Genomic DNA, 14,198 nt, shown 5'->3' with positions numbered 1-14,198 from the left:
ACTTCTTGAACTTAAAACTTTATTAATTTTTCATTTAGTATAACATAAGTTAGCTATCTCTAATAGTTAAGGGTAATTTCAGTAATATTTAGAAAAATAAACTTAACATCCAACGCTTATCCTTTGATTATCAACAAATATTCCACCGCTCTTAATCTTTCATATACGTCATAGTATCAATTTCCGGTGCGGAGTTACGGACGAAAAAAACAAGGATGAATCGACAACATGTGCTCTAACAGGGTGAAATATGCTGATGGAGAAATACCTTATGACCTTTGAGTGTCTGTTTTAAATTTAAATATTAAATAATGCACTTCTATAATATATATACATATCTTTATAATTACATAGTATAAAATAAAGTCGCTTACCACTGTCAGTCCCTATGTATGCATAGATCTTTAAAGTTACGCAACGGATTTTGATGCGATTTTTTTATAGATAGAGTGATAACAGGGGAATATAGTTTTTTTTATAATTTATTACACTAATAACTTTCGTTTTCTGTTAGTATTTTCTTCTCATTTTTAAATAAATAATAATAAATTTTACGACACTTATGTATACACCTATTTGTGATATATGCTTATTGAATTTCTATGATTGACTCTTAAAATATTATTATACCAACATTGTTGATACTATATATAGAAATCAATACATCGAATAAGATGTATTGATCTTTATTTATACGAAAATGTTTATGATTTAATGTGCACGTGTTAAGTTTCACACAGCATCGTTGGAAATCAAAAGTTCTCAAGAAAACGAAAACGTTCTCACAATCCACAGTTAATATTAATCGCATCTAATAAATATTATAATTTTGTAGCTCTATCATTGGTGTCACCATATTTTCAGTTATTAATACAGGACTGTGAAATTGATTGGGCTGTGAACTTCGAAATAAAAATATAGCATCACCGGAAAAGTGTAAACCAAAATTTAACCAAATTTTTTATATATTTTTGGCCATACTAAATATTTTTCTAATATAATTGTCCGAAGTAAAATCCATTTACATGGTCACCCTAAGTAGAAAGTTTCTATAATAATATAACTTAATAAATCTCCGTTACAACACTTTATAAAACAGTTATAAGTATTAGTTTGAAGGTAAAAAGTGCCCAAATCGTGATATCTTTAGGCTTTGATTAATGGCTGTACTAACTTATCAGTCCAACAATTTTGTTCTTCAATATGTAAATTAACTATTAAAACACGTTTCGATGCAACATTGAAGCTTAAATAGATAGAAAATATTTTAATTTATTTTAAACTCTATCTCAATATGTTAAGGTTTATTGTCGTTAACACATCCCTGATATCAGTGCAGGGCTATCGCGGTACTGCATCTGTATCGTAATGAACTCGTTTTTATAAATTATGATATCATGATCTCACTTTGTATCGTTATGTAAGACATGGGTTTGTATTTTTAGAAATATAACATCAATAGTTACCGATTGATCTTGATACTTGATCTTTCTGTTCAACTATTATCATTGTGGTAACATTTTCAAATTTACTGTTCTCTATTATTTATATTTTAAAATTATTTAATATCAATTAATCTATACATATAATAAAATTGGAGTGTCTGTTTGTAATATTAAAACATCCCTTTTTTATTCAATGTACATGCATGTATACACGGTACATATACCAAAATAACATTTTTTACAATTTTTGTCTGTCTGTCTGTTTCTTCCAGCTAATCTCTGGAACGGCTGAACCGACTTTGACGGTACTTTGACTGACAGATAACTGATATAATAAGAAGTAACTTAGGCTACAATATTTTTTTTTGTTAAATTCAAACGCCAAACAAGGTCGCAGGCACAGCTAGTGTGTTGATATATCTAATGGTTTGTTTGTGTTTTGAAATAGCAATACTATCCTTGCGTAAAAAAAAACCGCTGAGTTTCTTTCGCCGGTTCTTCTCAGGTCAGGGTATTTTCTTTTCCGAACCGGTGGTAGTGTATCAATTGACCATCAATAAGAAAGTGTAATGCTTCTATATTGAATAAAGTTATTTGAGTTTGAGTATTAAAAAAAACAGATTGCAATCTTTGAAAGCCATAATTGAAGGTCATTCAACATCCGTCGTCAAAAATCTCACCAATCTCGAACTCCCGTGTACGAACTGAAAGTGTCTCGACAATTGTCTACATGAATAAATTGATTCAGATTAATAAAGTGGTCGATGAGTGACGTTCCGACGTATAGCACGACACAACTCAGATGTAGCATCGGCAAAATTCGTAAAACCGATCACATCCGAATTAAGGACGCTATCCCAAATTATCAATATTTATTTCTTACGTGAATATGATCTTTACGAACACTTAATAACCTGTCATATCATATGACTTAATATATTCGTCAATTTGACACGTCGATTAACATGCACTTGCTTTCTTTAACGCAAGAATCTGTAGCGATGAATAGCGTCGAATGGCGCGATAGGGAGCTCTATTGGTTGTATATCTTGACGACCTCAGTGGTCGAGTAGTGTGTACCTACACTGGTTTTCATGGGCACTCCACTCCGAGCCGGCCGAATCGATGTAGAAAAATGCATTAGTTTTCTATGTTGTCTTCGGTCTGGGTGTTTGTGACGTCGTTACTTCTGATTTTCCATAACACAAGTGCTTTAGCTACTTACATTGGGATCAGAGGAATATATGTGATGTTGTCCCATATTAATTTATTTATTTATAAATCGCCAGTGAAGTTTTATTGAATTCGCCGATGCTACATCTAAGTTGTGTCAAGTTATACGGTTTTCTTATCAATATTGTTTCACTTGCAATTTCGCGTCCACAGTCTTCCTGCGACCGTCTAATCGAACGCACACATCATTGTCTACATAACATGTGTCATCGGTTACATCTGAATCAGTGTAGAAACATAAGTGATAGAATATTTAACGTTATCAGGAAATGGTGACAGATCGAAATCAATACACGACTTTTGAGATTAATCGTCTCGGCGCTGTGAATTATGGATTTAAACTTGTAGTGTGATGTTATAATCGTGTTACTCGAAATAAATCTGACTAATGTAGAGATGACTGTTAAACGCTCAAGAATATTTAATGATCGCCACACTGATGGGAAACTGTAAGTTTTGTGTGTATGACCGTTATTTAAAACGTGACCTAAATATTCATGTCCGGACACTTGTTCAAACATGAACATTAGGTGAATTGTTGTGTTACCTTCATTTAGTGTTATATGTATATGTTGAAAATTGAAATGTTTTATATGTTATTTAATTCAGGTTAAAGAACTTTATTACTCATATAGAACCTAACATTTCACTTTACAGTGAGCAATACATATATCTTATATATAAAGTTTGTTTTTTGTGGTATAATCTGCGGCAGTACATATACATTGACCCAAAAAAGATAAATAAAAACAATGACAAAATGATATAGTAAATGGTTACATTAAATTGTGTTTTACATAGAGAAATAATATTAGTTTCATTGTTATACTGTTTCTTTTAACGTAGGTTAAGTTTTTATTAGATTATTTTGGTCAAATCTTGGAACTGAATTAAAACAATTACACAAACATACGTATAGCTACTTTTTTAAATTAATTATTATTGGAACTTTAATTAATAATAATGGTAAAAATTCATAAAAATATTGTGATTAAAAAATAAATGAAAACAGGTAATAAATAAAAAATAGATAACTAAAAAGAGTATATTGTAATTTTAATTATAATTATCTATAGTAATATAAAAGTATGTAACTAGCTCTGTCTGCATGTTTGTCGTTCTTTCGCTACCAAACCAAATAATCTTTGATGAAATTTGGTATTAAGCAAACTTGAGCTCTACAGAAGTACATAGGCTACTTTTTTGCCTACCATTTGACAAGCGATCCCTTAAAACATGAGCAAAGCTACGAGCAGCAATTAGTTTATAATAAATTCTGCTTGATCGAAGAATTACACAATGGTGTGATCAATTTCAAAAAATGAATATTTTAGTCGTGACTAATCGGACTTCTTGGAAACTTATGTCGAACCAATCACATTGAAATGTTTAGCACGTTATAGGAATAAACGTACCAACAAACTTTCCATGTTGTGAATTCTTATAAAAAAAACAGTCATATAAGTCGCAGTAAGGACTCACTTCCTATATTGTGAAATGATGATACTGTGATATGCTATTTTGATACGTGTGTCCTTTGAATTGGTATAATATTATTAGTCAAATTCGCATATCAAATTGACATTCCACAGTCGTGTTCTGCGGTGAGTTTCGAGTTCGTTTTAACAGAATAGCTCTATAAATGTATGTTTTATATATGTTACGATTAGAGATAATTTAATTCATCATAGCATCTTCTTACCTTAACATGAACCTGAAAATGAATTATTTTCGAAACTATTTTTAAGTGTGTTAGCACTTTAAATTAATCCTTTGTTATACTTTCTCTTTTATATTTGTAGCTCTAAAAATGACAGCTAAATGTTATTTTGCTTGCTTGTACGGCTTTGTTCAAGCCCATCTGGGTAGGTAGATCACTCATAAAATATTCTACCGTCAAAGATTAGTATTATATACTACTAGCTAGCCCGCCCCGGATTCGCAGGACTGCAATATTGATATTAAATATACTACAGAATTCATTTAATTACGACATTTGTAACTTCTAAAATTATTTGTGTTACTTTGCTAAATTGTCCACGTATTATACAAGAACCTTCTCCTCGAATCACTCGATCTCTTAAAAAAAAGCCTTATCAAAATCTGTTGCATAATTTTAAAGATCTAAGCATACATAAGGACAGACAGCACAAAGCAACTTTGTTTTATACTATGTAATGATGATGACATATAACTTCTTAGCACCCAAGGTGACCCATTTAACAGTCTCTAATATAAAAAAATATTTTTAATGATTGAATCAAACATTCTACAAATTTTAGTGACTACGTGTCTTGTATCTTGAAATTATTAGGAATAGGTACTAAGCGAATAATTGTATTGACGATACGCTTACGTTCTTGGGAATCACCACCCTTATACCTATATATAACCTGTACACGTAATGCATATTATAATTCTGTACACCATATATATTTTATTATTAATCGTGGAAATACCTAAGCCAAGCATACGTTTTAGTGTCAAAATCTTCCACACAAATATCAACAAAACATAAATTGAATCGATTTTCTATATATAATTATAAAATGATTAATTCATAATTTTAGGCATTATAAATAATCCATTGCACATTGGTTAGTCCTTTTGTCATCATAGATTTGAAAGACGAAAGAAAAAAATAAACAATCCAAATTTAAAAGCTGTTCTGTTATGAAAATATTAGCGGCGTTACTTAATAGCGATGCTTATAAACGTCCTTTGTTAACTGATTGCTCTTTCAGTCATAATTGATTTGAAATTCGAAAGAATACAAACGTTCGAAATTTAAAAATGTCATTGTGTTATGAAAACATCAGCGGTCTTACTGATTTAAACTTTCTATAGCCGTTTAGTTGAAGACATCATTTTTTAGTCATCATTGATATGAAATTCGAAAGAATACAAACGTTCGAAATTCAAATGACGATGTGATATTAAAATATTAGTGGCCTTAATTATTTAAAAGTTATTTTTCTGATTACTTTTTAGCCATTATTGACTTCGAAAATTGTAAGAAGACAAGCATTCGAAATTTAAATTACCATTGTATAACAAAAATATTAGCAATCTCACTTATAAAAGTTGTTTAACGTTAAATACTGATTACCTTATATATTCTTTCAGTCATTATGGAGTTGACATTCGAAAGAATAAGCACTGTTTAACTAATTATCTCTTAAAATATATTTATAGGCAAGTGCTTAAACTGTTAAATATGAGTTACGATTATATATGATTAGTTTGATTATCAATTTTCTCGTTAATAAATTAATTTTATTACTATGATAGAATTTAATTTGTAGTTGTAATTTCAACTCGATTGTATTAAGGTCAACTTGTTATGTTAGTGGACTCCGTAATACCTGTCTAGACATGTATAGAGTTCAATACTACAATACTGAAATATGCTTCAAATTGTACAGAGTATCAAACTTTGAGAAACACTGACGAATGAATGTGTTATTTTTTTTTTGGGACACTATTTACTCGAAGTTTGAAGAACACTGTATAAATAACAGTTAAAATCGTGAAGCGTAGTTAATGTAAGAACCAGTGACAGTTAAATCGAGCAAAACAATAGGCCATTGTGGTCGCTCAGCCGGTGGTTACTGTGTGGTGCCATGTGCCGTTCACTCACGATAACATACGTTGTTAAATATGACAACCTTTGCTTACTTACCTGTTTATAAAGTCATATGCAATTGTATTACCGATTATCATTACATAGGATAAAACAAAGTCCCTTAACGCTGTATGTCCCTATGTATGCTTAGGTCTTTGAAAATACGCAACAGATTTTGATGTGGTTTTTTAATGGATAGGGTGATTCGAGAGGGATGTTTTTGTATTATATATACAGACGATATAGTCAAGAACACTGCCCGTGCAAAACCGGGGCGGGTCACTAGTTATATTATAAGTTCAGTTTTCAATGGTTTTACTTTGAAAGTAACGTAAAATACAGGCAATGTAAATTGATAAATATTTAAATAAGGTACCCTCTGGGATGTGGAATCATGAAAATAAATAGTTTTCCTATAAAACCTATAATAGAAAGCAATTTTGAACTCATCTCAGAAAGAACTATTGACATCTGTTTATACACAAAAAAGTTGTACATAGGTATGTAAAAATATATAAAACCTTCTTACTCATTAAATTAGTTATCTTGAATTAAATATGAAATTTTAATAAGAATTTATTATTTGGTTTCTCATTTTGATGAAGTGATCTTTAGACTCCAAATCCGATAAGTATTGGAATCTAACCTTTGACACCAATCGTGACTGATCTCGACTCGAAATAATACCTTATTGTTCATATAACGTACTCGTATCGTAAGTCTTGTTGTTGCATTATAAATTTTACTTTCATCCAAAGAGGTTTTATTTGAAAAGATTATAATTGCTTTATGTATATTTCCATCTCATTTGAGACATTTATTTTTATTCGGTGAAATATAGCGACATGGAAATAACTTCAAATTATATTTCACTTCATTTAAAAATCTGTATATTTTATGCGGTCGTTATTTTTTTTTCATAATAGTCATCCAAAAAAGTAAAAGAGTTACGGAATATTATTAATTTAACGAAATAATTTTTACTGAAAATTCTCTTAAGAAATCTCAATCTTAAGATTTTCTTCGAATTATAAATGTGAAAGTAACTTTGTCAGTCTATCTGTCGCTCTTTCACGACCAAACCGCTGAACCGAATTAGATGAAGTTTGGTTTGAAACAAACTTTAAACTCCAGGAAATGACATAGGCTACTTTTTTGCCTAACACTTGACAACCAACACCATTAAACACAATCGAAGCCGAGTGCGAATACTGGTATTGTATGTGATTAAAGCTCGACCAATGATATCGCGTCAATTTGTTTTCAAATGTTTCAAATCAAATCAAATTAAAATTTATTCAAGTAGGCTTTTACAAGCACTTTTGAATCGTCATTTTACAATAAAGTGAAGCTACCACCGGTTCGGAAAGTAGATTCAACCGAGAAGAACCGCCAAGAAACTCAGTAGTTACTCTTTTTGGCATTTCTCTTCTTATAGCTAAATATTACAGATAATAAATAAATATGAGACAACATCACATACATTACTCTGATCCCAATGTAAGTAGCTGAAGCACTTGTGTTATGGAAATCAGAAGTAACGACGGTACCACAAACACCCAGACCCAAGACAAAATAGAAAACTAATGGTAATCTACATCGACTCGGCCGGGAATCGAAGCCGGGACCTCAGAGTGGCGTACCCATGAAAACCGGTGTACACACCACTCGACCATGGAGGTCGTCGAGATTATAATCCACAAAAACCTTCCCCAAGTCATACGATATATGGGTGACTATTCTCCTACGGTATCACACGTGCCCTTGGCGTATGTAACAAATGCTAATTGACTGATTCATATTAATTCAAAAACTCGTCCGCCTTTGTCGGTATCACACGCTTTATTAAGCTAGAATTGGTTCAAATTGTATCAGCTTCCGTTTATAACCGCTGAACAAAGCATTCCCTTATATTGATCTAATTTACAAATCAACAATATTCGATTCTGTTAGTAGATATTTAATTGAAGCAATTTGTTTTGACAATTTGAAAGATTTATTTTTGAAGGTGATTTTACTCATGGAAAAGATATAAGAGATTTTGGACAATTATCGATCGTAATCATTACATATTATCATATCATATTAAACAAAGTCGCATCGTCTGACCCTATATCCATCTGTATGCTTAAATCTTTAAAATTTAAAACTGCAACAGATTTAGTTGCGTTTTATTATATATAGTGTGACTCGAGTGGAAGGTTTTTATATATATGGACAATATAGTGAAGTAACACTGATAATTTTACAAGTTTGTAATGTGATGTAAATAAAAAAATAAAAAAACTTTAGTATATTTAGTATTAGCGCTAGTTGAAGTATCAAGTACATATCAAAAGATATACAGCAATTTAATATTAATTGCATCTTTACTTCAAATTGCTATTGAGAGTCTTGAAAATCAAATTTGTCATTGGCTCCCTAACTTCACACGAGTGGAATGTATTAATAAAGAAAATGATAGCACTCAGGAATAATGTAGCTTCCTACCATCAAAACATTTTATTGACTACAAACATACAAATTATACCTCTCTATAATATCAAAATTGGTTGATCCAAATTAATCGTCTATATCATAAACAGCATACATATGTATAGTATATATCAATATGTAAATCCGTATAATTTTATCAATCGACGGACGTGAATATCGATGAACACTATTCCTTATCTAAATAACGTATTTGTATATGTAGAGTAAAATGATGCTACTTGATTTATTCAATTATTCAAAGGGAAATGGTTCTTAATCTCAATATGATAAGAAGTATTTTTCCGTGACATATTACGAGTTATCAATGGTATTTATCGAAAACGCGATTGTGATGTTTGAAATTTTTATGGAATGATGTATTGGCGTTAGATCAATTTCATTCGGTAATCATTTATTTATATCAAGATTAATGAAACGAACTGAGATGGCCCAGTGGTTAGAATGTGTATATCTTAACTGATGATTGCGGGTTCAAACCCAGGCAATCACCACTATATATATGTGCTTAATTTGTGTTTATAATTCATCTCGTGTTCGGTGGTGAAGGAAAACATCGTGAGGAAACCTGCATGTGTCTAATTTCATCGAAATTCTGTCACATGTGCATTCCACCATATGTCATATCAGTTATAACAGAAAGAGATGAATCGATGTTTATTAAAATGTTTCGTAAGTAAGCGACGGGAAACGTCGTAAGTTAATAATACTGCTTATATATTAATATGCTACTATATACAAATAGTACTTCATAAGGATAGCTTTCTAATTATTGTAAGTAATTACGACATTTTACAATCTAGCTTTTTGTTGTTCGATATTAAATATAAAAATATTTCATCAGAAATGAAAAAATAATATTCAAAGGTATTAGAAATTACGACACAATATTTCTATAGACTTAAGTCTTAAACCAGCCTTGATCTGAATGTTTAATCAGTTGTGTCACTTTTTTTGTACATAATTTGAATGAAACGCTTAGATCTACAAATTGTTAAATCTTAATTAATTTTCATGATGTGCTAACTGCTAATACAAGGGAAATTTAGTGACCGCCATTTTTACTGAAACAAGAGAATAAAAATAATGAAAAAATATAACATTTTAATACTAATATATAATTATTGAAAGCAATAACCAATTCACTGATATTTGGGACAAAAATAGAAATAGATTTCGACATTAATTCTGAAGCGAAGATTTTTTTTGTAATCAATCTTTTTATTATATTTGGCAAATGGAGTGCCTGATTAAGGCCATAGATATTGGCCTTGCAAGAAATATTAACTATTCCCTACATATTACACTGGGTCACTCAAACCGAAGACAAAAATACTTAGTATTGCTGTTTGACGGTAGGAATATTTTTTGAGTGGCTTATTCCTACACTTGTATATAAATAAATATTATATACAAGTGAAATATAGTTGTATTGTATTAAATACCTTCTCCGAAACGCAACGCAGTGTTATTTACTTGAAAAAATTGCCATACTTATTCTTTGCCTTTAATATGTGAAGATTAGTCATAATTTATACGCAGTCACTCAATTAATTTTATTGGTCTATTTATTTATATTTTCAATGAAAAAATCAAACGATTTATTTTATCATATGTCATGAGTCACCGTATCTATAGATTTATAATATAAATATACGATACGTACACTAAAGCAATGTTCGGACTTCGTGCCCAAGATTCTCGTGTCCTGGATTCCCTAGCGATAATTTTAATAACAATATTATCGTTGGAATTATGTAACCACTATTGATATAAGAAATTACTGTCAATGATGACACGATTCAATTGAAAATATTATCCAACATATGTAGGTACTTGTATAATATATGTATACAAAATGGTTGATGTTTTATTAGTGACTCATTAGCAGGGATAGGTAGATGTCCAATGCTAGGCTAACACAAGGCTTTAGACAAGGTTTATTCGACACTCGAGCACGAGACAAAACAAAAATTTAGCTCGTGGAAATTATTTGGTTGATTCATAAGTTCAAATGACTTGCCCATTGAGGATCACTCACCATGAAATATCACAAATTAATGTTCATGGAAACCGTTTTCATACTATTGCGCTGTAACTCACTGCTAGATTATCATCAGTACATCAACTTCTGTACCGTTTGCTATACCTGACAACGGCTGCTGGATTAAGATTAAGAGTCGAGATATGGTGCAGGAAAACATTGTGAGGAAACCTGCATCTGACAAATTTAATAGAAATTCTGCCACATGTGTATTCCACCAACTCACATTAGAACATCGTGGTGGAATATGTTCCAAACCTTCTTCTCAAAGGGAGAGGAGGCCTTTAGCCCAGCAGTGGGAATTTACAGGCTGTTGTTGTTGTTTGTTGTTGTTACTGCTGGATTTTGCTAGGATAATATGAATCTTAACATTTTACAATAGAGTCTAATATAATAATCTTGTCCACAGGCCTCTTCAAAGGCTCAACTACGACCCTCGACGGGATCGGTCTCCGGCCGATGCCAGCCGAGCGACCGAAAACTCTGCGAAAGCTGAAGTCGGTATACGACGCTTCGCCGACTGAGCAGAACTTGAACAGCGTCAGCAGTAATGGAACTGCTGAGAGGACCAATGGCGTTGAGGAGGAGGTCAGACGGAGGAGTAATACGACTAGCTCCACGCAGAGCGGAGACAAGTCGCTTTCAATACTTAGTCCATTTGACGAACAGGTGAGACTTTTATATATTTTTATACTATAGATATAAGTTATAGTTGTTCAGTTACCCTTCAATTCGATGTATACCAATACAGGGTTTTGAAGTTTGATGGTAGAGTATAACCTATAAAATATATTGATAATCCACCAGCATCATCAGTATATAAATTAAAACATAGATTATTATCAAAATAAAAAGTTATTCATCATCTTCAAAAGGTTTAAGGCCCTGGTCAGACTGCTTAAATGTTATTAGGTTTTGTTTAAGCACCAGGAGTCAGGAAGTTGGAAAGTACGTAAAGCCTAACTTCTTCTTGTTCGTGTCAGAATTGCCGTTCCGGATTATAAGAGTGCCTATGTTTGCGCACACATATGTAAAGTATAGGAAGGCCTACGTAGTTAGGTGATCTCTTTTGATAGATATCCGCCTTCACCGAAATCGGTCAGGACGCGTCTATTTTTTGACATAAATCATTTCCAACAAATATAAGACATTTAAAATGCAACGAACAAATACATATTTGCGTACAATCTTCCTTGTTCAGTATTATTATGCAGATTTGCAATTTGTTCATGTGTCCGTGAAACGACACAAAGGCAGGAAGCCATGGAAATTAGCGGTTACGATGAGAACACCTGCTGTTAAGGCTACGCGCGATCTGATCGGTTTAAATGTGTCAGAACAGAAAACGATAGCACGAATTGAATCGATAATTATGTTCCATTTTCAAAATATGTTTTTTTTTTAAATTATTTCATTTTGGACAAAAGCAATAAAACCTTTTTCGGCGTGTTTTTTTTTCTGTTCAATGTATTTTACTAATTTTATTACGTGGTTGGTTTAGCTTTGTAGGTTATATATATACCATATTTTGGCTTAAATGGTCAGTGAGCGAATGTGACATGACATAACATCTTAAGCATAACAAGGTTGTTAGTACATTGATGACTATAGGAATGTTTGATATTTTTGCGTCAATATTTATGGGCAGAGGTGATTTGCCATCAGGTAGAACTTTTGCCAATCAGTATACCCAAATTAATAGTACATAAGATACTTCATTTTAGGCGTAAGATGTAACACATAAAATTATTATTAGCCCTTCGAAAGGATGTTACTAAGAGCACATCCAGATGTTCTCATGAAAATCTCGATGTTTTTATGATATTTTGAAAGACAAAAACAGGAAGTCGAAATTAGCACACCTGCACTATAATTAAGAGCTAATTAAATACTTGTGACGTGCTCTGAATTTTTATACTTAACCTTGGACACGCTACAATTAAGAATCAGTTTGTTCACCGACCGTAGTATTTAAGTCCTGTAATTACACTGACCATCTGAACCTATACAATAATGCATCGCTTGATGTGGCGTGTGGTGGTATCCGATAAATAAAACCTCAAAATATATTTGATACTAGTTTTCGCGCGCGGATTTTCTATGCGAAATTGAATCTGTTTATAACACTAGTAGGGATGATATTAGTAAGAATTAAACTGGTGCTTGTATTTTTTTGTTTGTTGCATATTTATAAAACAAACAGGCATAACGTTGCATATACCATTCCTAGTATCGCCAGTGTGATGTACAGTCGGGGTAAGAAAAGGTCCGACACCTTAAGATCTATTTTCACGTGCTCAGTATGGGCGGTAATCTGCTTTACCGATCGAGAATGATGCGTCGCAATGATTTGATTGAATGTTTAAATTCAAAAGGTACTAAGTGTTTAAGACTTGATAAAGGAATTAATTTGAAAACTGACAAAGGTTTTCTTACTCTGATTGTACATTGGAAAATAGAGTTGAAAAAAAAATGTCATTTCAATTTAAATAAATAATATTGAACAAACCTTATCTCGCAGTTTTAATTCATGGCCAAACAATGATAATGTTGTCGTGACACAAAACGTTTGAATGCGTTATCTTTACTAATATTTTAAATGCGAAATTAATCTGTATGTCTGTTACGTTTTTAATGGATTCATAGAACCAAATTTCGGGCCCTTTGCGCTTGCCCAAAGTACACTGGGAAAGAGGGGTCTGGCTATGTGGAAAAAATAAACTCCCAACAGAAAGATTGAAAAAAGACTAAAGTCGTAGTATAGTATACATTTATTTTAAGTAACTGTATCAGCGGTATGTAGTCAGCGGGTCTGAACCGCTAAATATACAGTCATGGTATTCATCAGTTACGGTAACAATTGACGGTAACATCTGTTACAAGGATACCATTTATTTTCAACCATTGATAAGCATACATGAACATCATCCTATTAGTCTATTTTATTACGTAAAAGTCATACTTCGAAAGAAAGCCAGTTTCGGTAACTATCTTTATACCTATGTATGTGTTACTGTAACTACGGTTTGGACGATTTCAATGTGTGTAAATTTTTGTATGTGTGTGTGCATAGTGTAGATTGGATTGGGTGGTTTTGCGTTTGGAAACTAAAACTCTTATATCTAGATGTTAGTATTCGGTGAGTGTATTGTTTATGAAGCGTTTAATTGGCGTTAACATTGTTTCTTGAAAAACGTTTACCATACTAGTAGACGCTCGTGGCTTCGCTAGTGTTTTAGACTTTTGGTTGTCATGTGTTTGGAAAAAGTAGCTTATATCATTTCTCGGTGTTCAAGTTTGCTTCACACCAAATTTCATCAAATTCGGTTTAGCGGTTTAGTCGTGAAAAAGCGACAGA

The 14,198-nt window shown here is 32.0% G+C and overlaps 1 protein-coding gene across 1 annotated transcript in view; it reads left to right on the top strand.

Moving 5' to 3' along the window:
* Positions 1 to 14,198, top strand: part of LOC124537796 — a 137,025-nt gene that overhangs the window by 109,492 nt on the left and 13,335 nt on the right. The window contains exon 12 of the mRNA XM_047114705.1: positions 11,250 to 11,509. Within this exon, the coding sequence (XP_046970661.1) occupies positions 11,250 to 11,509 (260 nt within the window). The remainder of the gene's footprint in view (positions 1 to 11,249; positions 11,510 to 14,198) is intronic.

The sequence above is a fragment of the Vanessa cardui genome, chromosome 19, assembly GCF_905220365.1.
Source record: "Vanessa cardui chromosome 19, ilVanCard2.1, whole genome shotgun sequence".
NCBI classification, from domain to species: Eukaryota; Metazoa; Arthropoda; class Insecta; order Lepidoptera; family Nymphalidae; genus Vanessa; species Vanessa cardui.
This window is presented reverse-complemented; position numbering and strand designations above follow the sequence as displayed.